General features: G+C 35.5%; 1 protein-coding gene across 1 annotated transcript in view; it reads right to left on the reverse strand.

The window, feature by feature from the left end:
* Positions 1-13559, reverse strand: part of LOC150087761 (transforming growth factor beta receptor type 3-like) — a 371467-nt gene that overhangs the window by 29672 nt on the left and 328236 nt on the right. The window contains exons 11-13 of the mRNA XM_090369867.1: positions 10815-11080; positions 7022-7249; positions 5088-5220 (exon numbers count right to left, since the gene is read on the reverse strand). Of these exons, the coding sequence (XP_090225993.1) occupies positions 5088-5220; positions 7022-7249; positions 10815-11080 (627 nt within the window). The remainder of the gene's footprint in view (positions 1-5087; positions 5221-7021; positions 7250-10814; positions 11081-13559) is intronic.

Raw genomic sequence — 13559 nt, forward strand, 5'->3', positions numbered from 1 at the left:
AACTCAGCCTAGAAGAGGAAGGGTGCACCATATTGTCCTCTAGTTGTCTGAAATTATCTGAAATTAAAATTAAAAAAGGATTAAGGCCAATAGTAGAGAATGACGGACCTTCGATAGGTTCATCTTCAGTTGGCGATAAAAAGAAGAGTGAAAGGGTTGCTGTAGATCTAAAGTACCTGAAATGTTATGCTGGACACGTGGTAATTTAATTCACGTGAGATTTCAAATGGTAGACAAGGTAACCGGAAGTTTTGTGTTTAAAATGTCAAGATTGGTGTTGAGATGATACCATTCTATTACGAGGGTTTCGTATAGTAGGAGTTTATAATTTGAATTTAATTTGACGATGGTTGTTGCAGTATCAACTGAGGGGTTGAAGGAAATACTGAACTATCTCAACATGTACACACTCATAACCACAACCCCTCAGTTGATACCGCAACAACCATCGCCAAATTAAATTCAAATTATAAACTCCTATATGAAACCCCCATAATAGAATGGTATCAACTCAACACCGATCTTGACTTAAACACAAAACTTCTGGTTACCTTGTCTACCATTTGGAATCTCACGCGAATTAAATTACCACGTGTCCAGCATAACATTTCAGGTACTTAAGATCTACATCAATCCTTTCGCTCTTCTTTTTAATCGCCAACTGAAGATGAACTTATCGAAAGTCCATCGTTCTCAACTATTGGCCTTAATCCTTTTTTAATTTTAATTTCAGATAATTCCAGACAACTAGAGGATGATATGGTGCACCCTTCCTCCTCTAGACTATGATTTTCAATTACTCTTTTTAAATCACACTTTCCTTACTGCGATTTTTAAACACCGTTTTAGTTTAACCAATGATTTGTCACACTACTGTTTTATGATTCATATAACCACAACGAATTATTGAGGTGAGTGCAGTCTCTTTATTAAGCTTTGACTAAATGAATATTTCTTGTATTAGTATTAGCAATGGCCACATGGTGCAAGGAAGCCCATGGCTTTCTTGCACCACTTCACTGCACCAGCCAAAAAAATAATAATAATAATAAAATAAAATAATAAGAATAAAAATAAAATAATAATAATAAGAAGAAAATTTAAATAATAATAAGAAGAAATTTTAAATAATAATAATAATAATAATTAATAAGAGAAAAGGAAAAAGACAACCTATTTTTTTTTTTTTTTTGGTAGTTGTTGGCGCATCGGCTTCTGTTGCCATAATGCACCTCCCAAAGTTTTTGCAGTACTTTGATCCAAGCCTGAGGCGGGATTCAAACCCGCGACCTTTGGGTTGCTAGGCAGGCACTTTAACCACCTGGCTAGCCCAGTCAGCTAGACAACCTATGCGTTTTTCCCACCTCCCGTAAGTTTTCCAGCTGACCTTTGAATTTTCTCAAATTGTCAGCCGCTACCACCCATGTAGACTAAAATAAAACTTCCTGCAATTCAGTCTAAACACCCCTCCCCGTAACTTGAAATTATGGCCCCTAGTTCTAGAATCATTCATAACCGTGAAAATTTCGTCTTCATCATTTTGTTTATGCCTCCGAGAGCTTTAAACACCTCAATCAAGTCTTCCCTAAGGTGCCTAGTTTCCAGGCTCAGCAACCTGCATATCCAAAGTCTTTCCTCATACGGATGCCCTTTTGCTGATCTCACCAGGCGCGTTACCTGTCTTTGGACCTTTTCATGAAACAAAATGTCTTTCTTTACATGGGTCTCCATACTTGAGCACAGTATTCCAAGTGTGGTCTAACAACAGCCTTATATAATGGGATTATGACGTCCTTATCTCTACTAGCAATTGTTCGATTAATCATCGAGAAAACACCATGGGCCTTCCTTGCAACCAGTCTACAATGCTCAGTAATTGTGATGTCTATAATAAATTTTAGGAGTGCAATTAACAGTGTCAAGCACAATTTTTAACTAGGCCTTAAACCATGCAGCAAAACAAATTTTGCATATAGGCTCTCTTATTAGAATTACAGCATTAGCAAATGATGTCTACAATAAATTTTAGGGGTGCAATTCACAGGGCCAAGCACAATTTTTAACTTAGCTTTAAACCATGTAGCAAAACAAATTTTGCATATATGCTCTCTATTACAGCATTAGCAAAGTAGTATCTACCCTTTGTTGTAATTTCAACATATTCAAAGGTTTAAATATTATCCACTGGTTGCTTAATCGTGTTTGTGTGTGCGCACACATGCAGGCACATATATTTTGACCATGATTTTTCTTGCTTTGTAATCATTAATTATATGATCATATCCCAGCACATGTAATCAAGTCACAAAGGAGGTTAGGCAGGTGAAGGCAGATTACGAGAAATCTTTGGCAAAGGATGCTAAGAAAAACAGCAAGGATTTCTTTACTTATATAAACTCTAAAAGGAAGGGGATGAATCAGATTGGTCCACTTGATATCAATGGTATGACTGTTGATGATCCTGCACAGATAGCAAACAAACTGAATGAGTATTTTGCATCTACATTCACACACGAGGAGTTATTAAGGATTGAAAATGCCAGAAGGTTATCAAATTGTAGCAGGCTGCTTAATGATTTTGTAATAACCGAGAGCTTGGGTTTTATTGGCGCATTAGCGACTAAGGCTATAATGCGGACTGAGAGCAAAGTGGAGGAGAAATTGTAGAAGTTAAACATAAGAAAGGCACCTGGGATGGATGGGATCTATTCAGTTATATTAAAGAAGGCGGCAAATGAACTAAGCAAACTCTTAGCCATAATTATGAGAGAGCATCCTTCGACTCAGGGGAGGTCCCCACGGACTGGAGATGTGCAAATGTATCCCCAATTCACAAAGGGGAATCAAAGGGTGACATGAGTAATTACAGACCAGTTAGTTTAATTTCTGTTCCGAGTAAAATAATGGAGTCACTGGTTAAAGATGCATTGCAGGATCATATAGACAAGACTGCAGCAGTAATTCAGACACATGGGTTTGTTAAGGGAAAGTCTTGTCTGACAAATTTGATTGGATATTATGATGTGGTTACAAAGAAACTGGACGCAAAAAATAATTTTTATATCATATACTTGGATTTCAGGAAAGCTTTTGACAATGTTGTGCATGGAAGATTACTGTACAAATTGGAGCAGAATGATATTAAGGGTAAGTTGCTACAATGGATAAAAGGATGGTTGAATGGGAGAAGACAGAGGGTGGTAATCAATGGGCACTGCTCTTCATGGACTAATGTTATTACTGGAGTCCCACAGGGTTCAGTGTTGGATCCACTGTTGTTTTGTTTATTTATCAATGATATTGATGAAGGTATATCAGGCTTAGTGTCGAAGTTTGCAGATGATACAAGGATTGGCAGGGTTGTTAATAACAGTAATGGCAGTGTGCTACTGCAAGAGGATCTAGAAAATTTGGGAAGATGGGCCTAGAAGCGGCAACTGAAGTTTAACATTGACAAATGCAAAGTACTGCATATGGATAGAAGTAACCCCAGAAAAACGTACCAACTGTGCAGTACTACACTTAGGGTGGTAGAAAATGAAAAAGATCTAAGAGTAATTTTGCAGTCAGATATGAAGTTTTCTGAACAATGCAGACAGGCTGCAAGAGCAGGTCACGGGTTTTGTCAATGATAAACAGGAATTTTGCTAGCAGGGAAAAGGAGGTGATTGTCCCTCTGTATAAGACAATGGTCAGGCCATGCCTTGAGTACTGCATACAGGTCTGGAAGCCTCATTTTAGGAAGGATGTAGATTTGCTTGAGCATGTACAGAGAAGTGCAACAAGATTGGTGAGGGGAATGAAGGGATTCTCTTACCAAGAGAGGCTTAAGTTCTGCAAATTGCAGTGGCTGGAGACTAGGCACCTGCGAGGTGATCTGATTGAGATGTATAAGGCCTTGAATGGAACAAACTGCCATCTGCTGTTGTAGAATTTGATAGGTTAAATAAATTTAAGGAGGAACTGAATAAACATTTAGAGGGAATGGTTGTGTGAATTTTTTTTTTTTTTTGGCTGATGCTACATAAGATCGTACGCTTGCTTTCTTGCATCACATGCCACAATTACTATTACATCTTTCATAGGTTACAGTTAAATATAGCCAGTCAACAACCTAGAGAAAAAGTTCTAGAGAAAATGCCAGCAAACAAGTCATCATTGCAAAAGAAAACAAATTGCTAATATGCTACCACATGTGCCAAATACCTGCAGTTTTTTTAAAACAAAATAAAGATTTTTTTTTTTTTTTATTTATTCCTAAGCAGTGATGTTCAGTTACACATACTGATTTTCATATATCACTTTCCAAAAGCATTAATGCTTTAACACTATGACAAGTGAAAATTCCAGATGATTTTTCCCCCCTTAGCTGGGTATTAATATTATGACTACTTTAAAAATAAATTATCACATTTATAATTATAATAGCTTAGTTTTTGAAAAACTAAAATGCTTTTTTTTTGGTATCTGGTATGTGTAATTTTGTCCTACTGTTATTACTTTCCTAAAACAATAACTTCACATACAACACACCCATGCAACAGACACACCTAACCTTCTCCAATAAAAATCAAAAAGAAAACCAGTAACAAAATTTGGCATTTCCGTGCTACAAACAAATGAGAACTCCTTCATCCCAATTGTTCTGTCTCCTTCACTGCTTCATGATTCCATATCACTATGGGGAAGTGGTGCACATCACTCTCACAAACAGTGCAGTTAAGCCTGTTACAAAGGAAGATGCAGGATCGTTCCTTTACCTAGAGAGGTTGACTATGGCATATTTCACAGTTGTTAAATTTATATGATGTTTATTGCTACTGACCCAACCTTCGGAATGTCCATGAGAAGTACTAAAAAGTACAGTAGATATTTCTTTTCTACAAAAGAAATATTTTTTAGAAAAAATCCTTTTTCTAAAAGGATTTTTTTTAGCTCTTGGAATGAATTTCATCACTACATCTTCAATGTTAGATAAAATATGTTAGTAAAATAAACAGTGGCTTAACTAAATGACAGGTATTTTTCAAATACCTATGTCAGTCATTTAGTTACTGACATACAAGCTATTAACTTTTAATGCTTACCAGCATCTATTGAAGCTTCCACAAAAATGTGATCATTGGCTATAAACCTTAAAGGAAATAAATTTTCATGCAAGGGATGAGTAAATTCTTTGCTTAAGTATAAATCCATCTTGTAGGTATACGGATTGAGTATCTGCAAAACAAAAAAGAGAATCAGACTAAAATAAAAAAAAAAAAAAAATCTTAACTAATCCTGTACAGTAACATACTAATATCTACTACTCATATTCACACAGGACTTAAAACATTTTCTAGTACAGAGTAAAAGATTAAACTAAAAATTATTATATTTATTGCACAACAATAATTGCCAAAGGTTATTATTGTGAAGCAATAAATGCCTACATAATAATCAGCATACCCAAATTCATAAAGAAACCAAGAAATACAGATAAACAGACCCGTTTTGAAAATTTGTTGCACAGTCACTTCTGAAGTAATTGATTGATATCAAAATTCCCAATTTAATGTTCAGATGCATTTAAAATAGAAAGTACACAAATTGGGGAAGAAAAATGTACTGCTTTTTATTGTCAGTTTGCTATATTATAATACAGTGGATTCCAGTTAATCAGGGCAGCCGTTTATTTGGGACAAAACTTAAAAAAAAACCGAACCCAATCGAGAAAATAACCAGGGTTTACTTTGCTTAATTGGGACAACATGCCGTTTAATCGGGGTGGGAGACTGAAGCACTGGAGATTACCCTACGATCGTCTCCGACTGTTCAGTCAGATTTCTGGAGGTCACAACCATAAAACAATAAAAACAATTAGTAGTCACCTGTTTATTGGGCTTTTCTGTTAGTGCAATCTATCATAAACGGATAGTAAACTCGATCTTATTGAATTTGCAATAATACCGACAGCTGGAATTCTGTGGGTGTTTACGTTATTATGGTGAAATGTGTTTACACTTTCACGGAATCTTCAATCATATAAAAAAATTAATTTTCAGAATCTTCTCTTCATTCCTATTTTTAAAGTTTCGTAACTTGTTACTCCGTTCTCACTTGCGCGTATCGTGTTACTTGCAATTTGTGTATGCTGTGTTCTTTGTTTTTGATTGCTTATCTTTTTACTGTTTTAAATTTTAACCCCCACCCACAAATGTCAGTGAACAGAAATGTCAACTAGTTAGTATTTACATATTACAGTATGTATCAATTGTTCTGATTATCATGTATTTTCTTCCGATTTTCACGTATCATTTAATTTTTTAATTGGTAAGGTAATAAAGGGTAAATTTGTGCTTAATATATCTTTACTTTTAAAGCCTGTGGATAATATTCCTCCTATTTTTGCTAATTAGAATCGCTGTTTAATAAAATTAAAATTCAATTAACAAACGTGATCACAATGACCAGCGCTTACTACACATCATATAGTGAATGGTACTTTACTATAGTGACTCCATCATAACATGATTTGATTGTACAGTGAACCAATTGTAAAGCGGGGGGGGTCCATTGTATTTAACTTTTTTTACGTGAAACTTCAGATAATTGGGGCAGCCGCTTAATCGGGCCAAAATGCACTAATCCCGATGTGTCCCAAATAACTGGAATCAACTGTATAATATATTTAAAAGATATTTTATCCACATTTCTATCCTTCAATATAATAAAAAGATGCAATTAATTTAGATTGCATTAGGTAGACACATTACAATAGCCTAAATTAATCTTACTTAGATTAATTTAGGCTATCTTACTTAAATTAATCTTGCAACAGAAATTTGAGAAATGTTAACTGAAATGATCAAATTAATCATAAACTTATTCAAAATTCAATTGAAAAATAAAGTTGGAATGTAACCACACCATGAAGCCAATTGAAATTTTAGTTATTCTTTCAGCTACCTGAACTTAATTATGTCTTTCAGCTACTTAATTTATTAGAATTTATTTATCACAATTACAAATATAACACTACCTGACTAGGAGTCTTCAATTCAGGATCATTAGTGGTCAAATTATATACACATTGGAAGGACAGTGGAATAAGTAGATGAGTATTTTTATCATCTGAATGTTTTCCAGAATTTACAATTCCGAATTCTGCACCTGAGCCATCTTCACCAGAAACATCTTCATCATCTGTAAGTGTGTCGATTGCATCAGAAGGTAAGATGCTGCCTTGTTTTGTTGACCAAAAGAGAACCTAAAGGTTATAACACACAAAGGCTTTAAAAAAAAATTGCATGCCAGAATATTTAATGTATTTTACATTATTAAATACTTAAACACACCATCAATACACTAAAATAACCACATGAACAAAACTACACCTATAATAATAACTTTACAATTTGTACTGAATGATTTTGATTGATATAATTACGAGAAGTCAATACTAAGCTAACAAGAAAATATGCAATAGATCAGTACAGAACCATTACCCAGCCAATGACAATAGTCATTGATGTTACCCTGGAAAAATTAGTGGAATATGAGGTTTATACAAAAGGCATCTGGATTATTATTGTTGTTCAAGGTTGAGACAATAGAGCACACTCTGAAAAAACATAATGTGTTTAGGCCTATTTCATCTTTATATCCACACAGTAAGCTGTTCACATGCTTATGACAGTCTGTTATTGTCAGCTAATAGTAAAGATGGTTTTTTACATCTCATATTTCAAAATGGAATGCAATGAACAATGTGTGTGTGCATTAAATTTTGCTTTAGAACTGGAAAAGTCACAAGTGTAAAATCTGATCTTGAAATTGCATATGTAGGCTCTACATTGGGCAGTACAGAATTTTTCCACTGGCACCACTGTTTCAAACAAGGTAGAGTCTGTCAAAAGTGCTCTGTGATCTGGATAGCCAACAATCTCAGCTTAACTTTGTAAAGGCACCTCCGTTGCCAGGCGGGCAGGAGCAGCAGTGCGTAGCACATGCTTCTTGATTAGACCGGAGTTCGAGCCCGTGACCACCAAATACTGAGGATGTGGAAAGGTCATGGAATGACTGCTGCATATCACCAGAGCAATATGGCCTTAGTTGTTAATGCTCCTAAAAAAAACCAAATAACAATAACATTAACTTTGTAAAGTTGCTGAAGAAAAAAGACAAGAAAAGTGGAACTCCGGGGACTGGTACTTTACCAAATAATGTCCCATCATATTAATAATTGATACTTGTGCTTATATTTTTTATCAACCAGATTTTACTATACAGAGTTTTTGTCCCAAATTCACAAAGGGAGATCAAAAGGTGACATGAATAATTCATGTGAAATAACAGAAATAACAGACCTGTTAACTTAAAGTCTGTTCCTAGGCAATTAACAGAGTCACTGGTTAAAGAAGTGATGTAAGACCATCTGGACATGTAGTTATACTACATGTCACAGCATGGATTTGTTAAGGGGTAATGTTGTCTGACCAATGTTTTGGTTTTGGTTTGGTTTTTTTTTTTTAGGAGCATTAGCAACTAAGGCCATATTGCTCCGGGCAGTGGTCATTCCCTGACCTTTCTGCATCCTCCGTATTTGGTGGTGACGGGCTCGAACTACAGTCTAATCAAGAAGAGTGTGCTACGCACTGCTGCTCCTTCCCACCTGGTTACGGAGGCGCCACTCTGACCAATGTGATTGGATACTACATTGCAGTGACCAAGGAACTGGATGAAAAAATAATTTTGATATCATATACTTGGATTTCAAGATGGCTTTTGATACTGTTGCACAGTGCTTTTTTTTGTATAAAAAAAAAAAAAAAAAAAAAAAATAGGTGCTGGTACTCATTCTTTGCTATCAGGAAAAATTGAAAATTAAAAGGATATGAAAAGTACTCTAAAAATGTTTTTTTTTCTTTCTCTGATATTGTTACTTTAGTGGTAATGTTTTTGGAATAAGAACAACAAATTTAGTATATTAACACAGTTTATTAAGCATAAATTTATTATTCAAGTATATAAAAAAAAAAAAGTAAATAATCGGTCAACTAATGAGTGCCGGACACTCAGGATGAAGGGTCTGTAGTCACAAATGGTTGTTAGTTTAATATCTCAAATAGAGAGCTTTATCGTAACTGAAAACAGTTTCTAGTACCCCGGCTTGGCCTAAAACTAACAAAAACGTTGTCTATTTCAGTCTTTCCAGTTGTTGTCAATGACAAAAGTGGGAGAAGCGATTAAAGTCTTGGAGAAAAGTGACTGGCAGGTGAGGGCCATGCAAAACTCCGCACAGGTGCCTCCCTTTGCACAGGCAAAGACCCTTCCCTTTACCCCTGATGGTAGTTACCTCTTTGAGTAAATCCCACTTCAGCACACTTTGATCACTGCCACCTAGTGGTTCCTTTATCTGCAGATTCTTAATGCATGAAGAATCACTGCTGATAATCAGATCAAGAGTATTACTCCTAGTTGCCTCCTGAACATGCTGATGTAGAAAACAATCATCCAATAAATCCACAAAAGCCTTGCTAGTGTGTAAGTGACCAACCCACAAATTCCAGTCAATATCTGGGAAATTAAAATCCCCCCATTATAAGACTCTCTGATTTACCGGCCCATGCTATTTCCTTGTACAGTTTCTTATTATACTCATCAGAGTCATTAGGCCTATAACACACTCCTACTCTCAATTTTGATCTCCCAATGCTTGTCACACCAAATTGACTCGACACTGCACTGTTCAGTGACGTCGACTGGCTTCACTTCCTTGGATTTTATGTGTTTCTTAACTAACAGTATAACCCTTCCTATCCCATCTATCCTGCCTGTACACACTGTACTCCCCAAATTGCAATTCTGCATTCCTTATATCTGTGTGACACCACGTCTCTGATATCCCAACAATATCTGCCTTTGATGTTTTGAGCAATACCCCAAATTCATCAAATTTATTTACCAAACTCCTAGCATTGATGTATATGCAAGTATACATGCACCTGTTCCTATTCTTAGCTACCGTAACACAACCCATGTGTTTACTTGTACCACAATGACTCCCAGCAGTCTCTGAAATACCCTGCATCTTGTTTTTCAGGCTGCTGCTCATTCCAATAGAAGCAGTGCAAGAATCATTTTCACCTCCGCCAGTGGCTACTGTTAATCTATTAGTCCTTGTATCCCCCCAAGCTAGCGATTTTCCAATCCACCTAACACTGCCTTGATAGCATCAGCAAATATTCTTGCACCCTTTCTATTTAAATGTATCCCATTCTTGTAGAAGCAGTCTCTCCTGTTAACAAGTACAGACCAGGCTGAAAAAAATTCCACAAGAGCTGCTAAGAAAATTCACTGTGAGACCAATCCATGTGTGGCAAATTTACCACGAAAAGGGTTAAGGAAAAGTTATTAGCAGTAAATATTTAGCATAAAAAAGTAGAAACAAACTGATTGTCATAGTTACAAATGATACCCTTCACAGGAATTGCCCAACTCTGTGTTGGCTACTTATAGTCAGTTTCGGATAGGGGTCATTTCTATGGAGTGATTTTCTATCTGAAATTTTTTGAATTTTTGTAAAAATGAAAACTTTGTACATAAATACTTTTAAATGTTAATTTCAAATATTTTCAAAAATCTGGCCAGAATTTAAAAAATTCAATAAAAAATGGTTGAAAAAAAAACTTATTTTTTTGAAACAATTTCTACATCTATTTATTAATTACTTAATTCAATTTAAAGGAGGCATTACAAAGCCTCAGAATTACAAAGGAAACTTGAAATATGTAAGAAAAGTTAAAACAGTCTCTTTAGCTAAATATATCTACCTGATTATAATATATTCTGTTGCCATCAGCTGTCACTAGCTTTGCACCACAGGCCTGCCATGTAGATTCAACTACTAAATAGTTTTCATTTTCTTGTGCTTGACATGAGATATTGCTCAGAGTTATTTTTATTTCCATACTTTTATCTAGCATGTCACTTAATAGTAATTTTATCCTGTCTTGAGGAAAAGACACACGCACTTTGTCATCTAAACATTCCAGAACCATTTCCCTCACAAGCTGCATATTTGGTCTTCTTTGAGCACCTGAAAAATGTATACATTATAGTTTGAAGATAATAAATCAAACAATACATAAACACTTTAATGAATTCCTTGAATAGTTAATATGCTGCATAAATGCAATTAAACAACTGCTATGATTATTTTCAGCAAACAAATAATGTGTTAGTGATATAGTGCAAGAAAGTCATAGGATTTTCTGCACTGGCCAAAAAATAAAAATCATAATAATAATAATAATAATTTTTTAATAAATAAGTAATAAATAATTTTTTATAATAATAATAACAGCTGATCAACATGAATCTCAGGCTGTGCTAGAGACCACTACTCACAAACTATATTGGGACTATACCATAATAATGGACAAGACAATCCTGTACAACAGACCAAATATAATACTCATCAACAAGACCAACGTAATCCTCATCGATAAGACGGAAAAGGCTGCCTGATCGACATAGCAGTGCCCAACCCAGCAACCTCCAGAAAACCTATGAGGAAAGGATCAGGAAGTACACAGACCAAAGACAGAAAGTCAAAGAAATGTGGCATATGGAACAAGTAGTAACCATTCCAATTACAGTGTCAACCACCAGCATGGTGCCAAAGAGCCTCCATAAGAACTTAACAGCGATAGGCCTCCCAGAGAACACTTATACAGAACTCCAGAAAACTGTGATCTTGAACAACTGTAGGATAGTAAGACAGTTCCTCAATCAAAAGTAATAACAATAATAAAAGTAACCAGACAAACAACCACCCCATGCACTTGGTACCAATACCCATCATGGGGTGGTAAAATTCCCATAAAGAAGAAAAAATTTTTATAATAATAATAATTATCACTGAAAAAACAGAAGAATGAAATAATAAACAAATCAAAAATAATAAAGGAAGATTTAAAAATATATAAGATATATAAAATATAGATAAGAAAATAGACTACGTGCTTCCTTCTTCACATCCAGTTGACCTTTGAATTTCTTCAAACTATCAGCCTTGACTAACCATAAGGGTCACTTGTACCAGTAATCAACAACTCACTAGCTAAAAGAAAAATTCCTACAATCCACGCTAAACCTCTTCCTCCATAATTTGAATTTATAGCTAGGTAAAAGAATCCTTTATAACAGTGAAAATTATGCCTTCATTCATTTTACTATCACCTCTAAACTATTAACCACCCTACCAACCTTTGCATCATATGCAAACACACATTAAGCCTAATATGCTTTCATCAGTATCAGAAAAACAGCAAGGATATCTTTACTTATATAAACTCAAAAAGGAAGGGGATGAACCAGATTGGTCCACTTGATATTGATGGTTCGACTGTTGATGATCCCGCTCAGATAGCAAACAAACTGAATGAGTATTTTGCATCTACATTCACATATGAGGTGTTATTAAGGAAGGAAAATGCCAGAAGTTTATCAAATTATAACAGGGTGTTTAAATATTTTGTAATAACTAAGAGCAAAGTGGAGGAGAAATTGTTGAAGTAAAACATAGGAAATGCACCTGGGGTGGATGGGATCTATCCAGTTATATTAAAGGAGGCAACAGAAAAGGAACTAAGCAAACCCTTAGCTATAATTATGAGAGCATCCTTGGACTCAGAGGAAGTCCCCATGGACTGCAGATTGTGCAAATGTATCACAAAGGGGAATTGAAGGGTGACGCGAGTAATTACAGACCAGTTAGTTTAACTTCTGTTCCAGGTAAAATAATGGTTTCACTGGTTAAAGATGCATTGCAGGATCATCTAGACAAGACTGCAGCAGTAATTCAGACACAGGGTTTGTTAAGAGAAAGTCTTGTCTGACAAATCTGATTGGATACTATAATGTGGTTACAAAGAAACTGGATGAAAAAAATAATTTTGATATCATATACTTGGTCTTCAGGAAAGCTTTTAACACTGTTGCACATGGAAGACTACTGTACAAATTGGAGCAGAATGGTATTAAGGGTAAGTTGCGACAATGGATAAAAGGGTGGTTGAGTGGGAGAAGACAAAGGGTGGTAATCAATGGATGCTGCTCTTCATGGACTAATGTTATTAGTGGAGTCCCACAGGGTTCCGTGTTGGGTCCTCTGTTGTTTTGTATATTTATCAATGATATTGATGAAGGTATATCAGGCTTAGTGTCAAAGTTTGCAGATGATACAAAGGTTGACAGTGTTGTTAATGACAGTAATGGCAGGGTTACTGCAACAGGATCTAGAAAATTTGGGCAGATGGGCTGAGAAGTAGCAAATGAAGTTTAACAATGACAAATGCAAAATACTGCATATGGGTAGAAGTAACCCCAGAGGAACGTACCAACTGTGTGGTACTACACTTAGGGTGGTATAAAAAGAAAGAGACCTGGGAGTAATTGTGCAGTATGATATGAAGCTTTCTGAGCAATGCAGACAGGCTGCAAGAACAGGTCATGGGTTTTGTCAATGATATACAGGAATTTTGCTAGCAGGAAAAAGGAGGTGATTATACCTT

This window comes from Mastigoproctus giganteus, chromosome 3 (genome assembly GCF_048544385.1).
Source record: "Mastigoproctus giganteus isolate SK-2022 chromosome 3, ASM4854438v1, whole genome shotgun sequence".
NCBI classification, from domain to species: Eukaryota; Metazoa; Arthropoda; class Arachnida; order Uropygi; family Thelyphonidae; genus Mastigoproctus; species Mastigoproctus giganteus.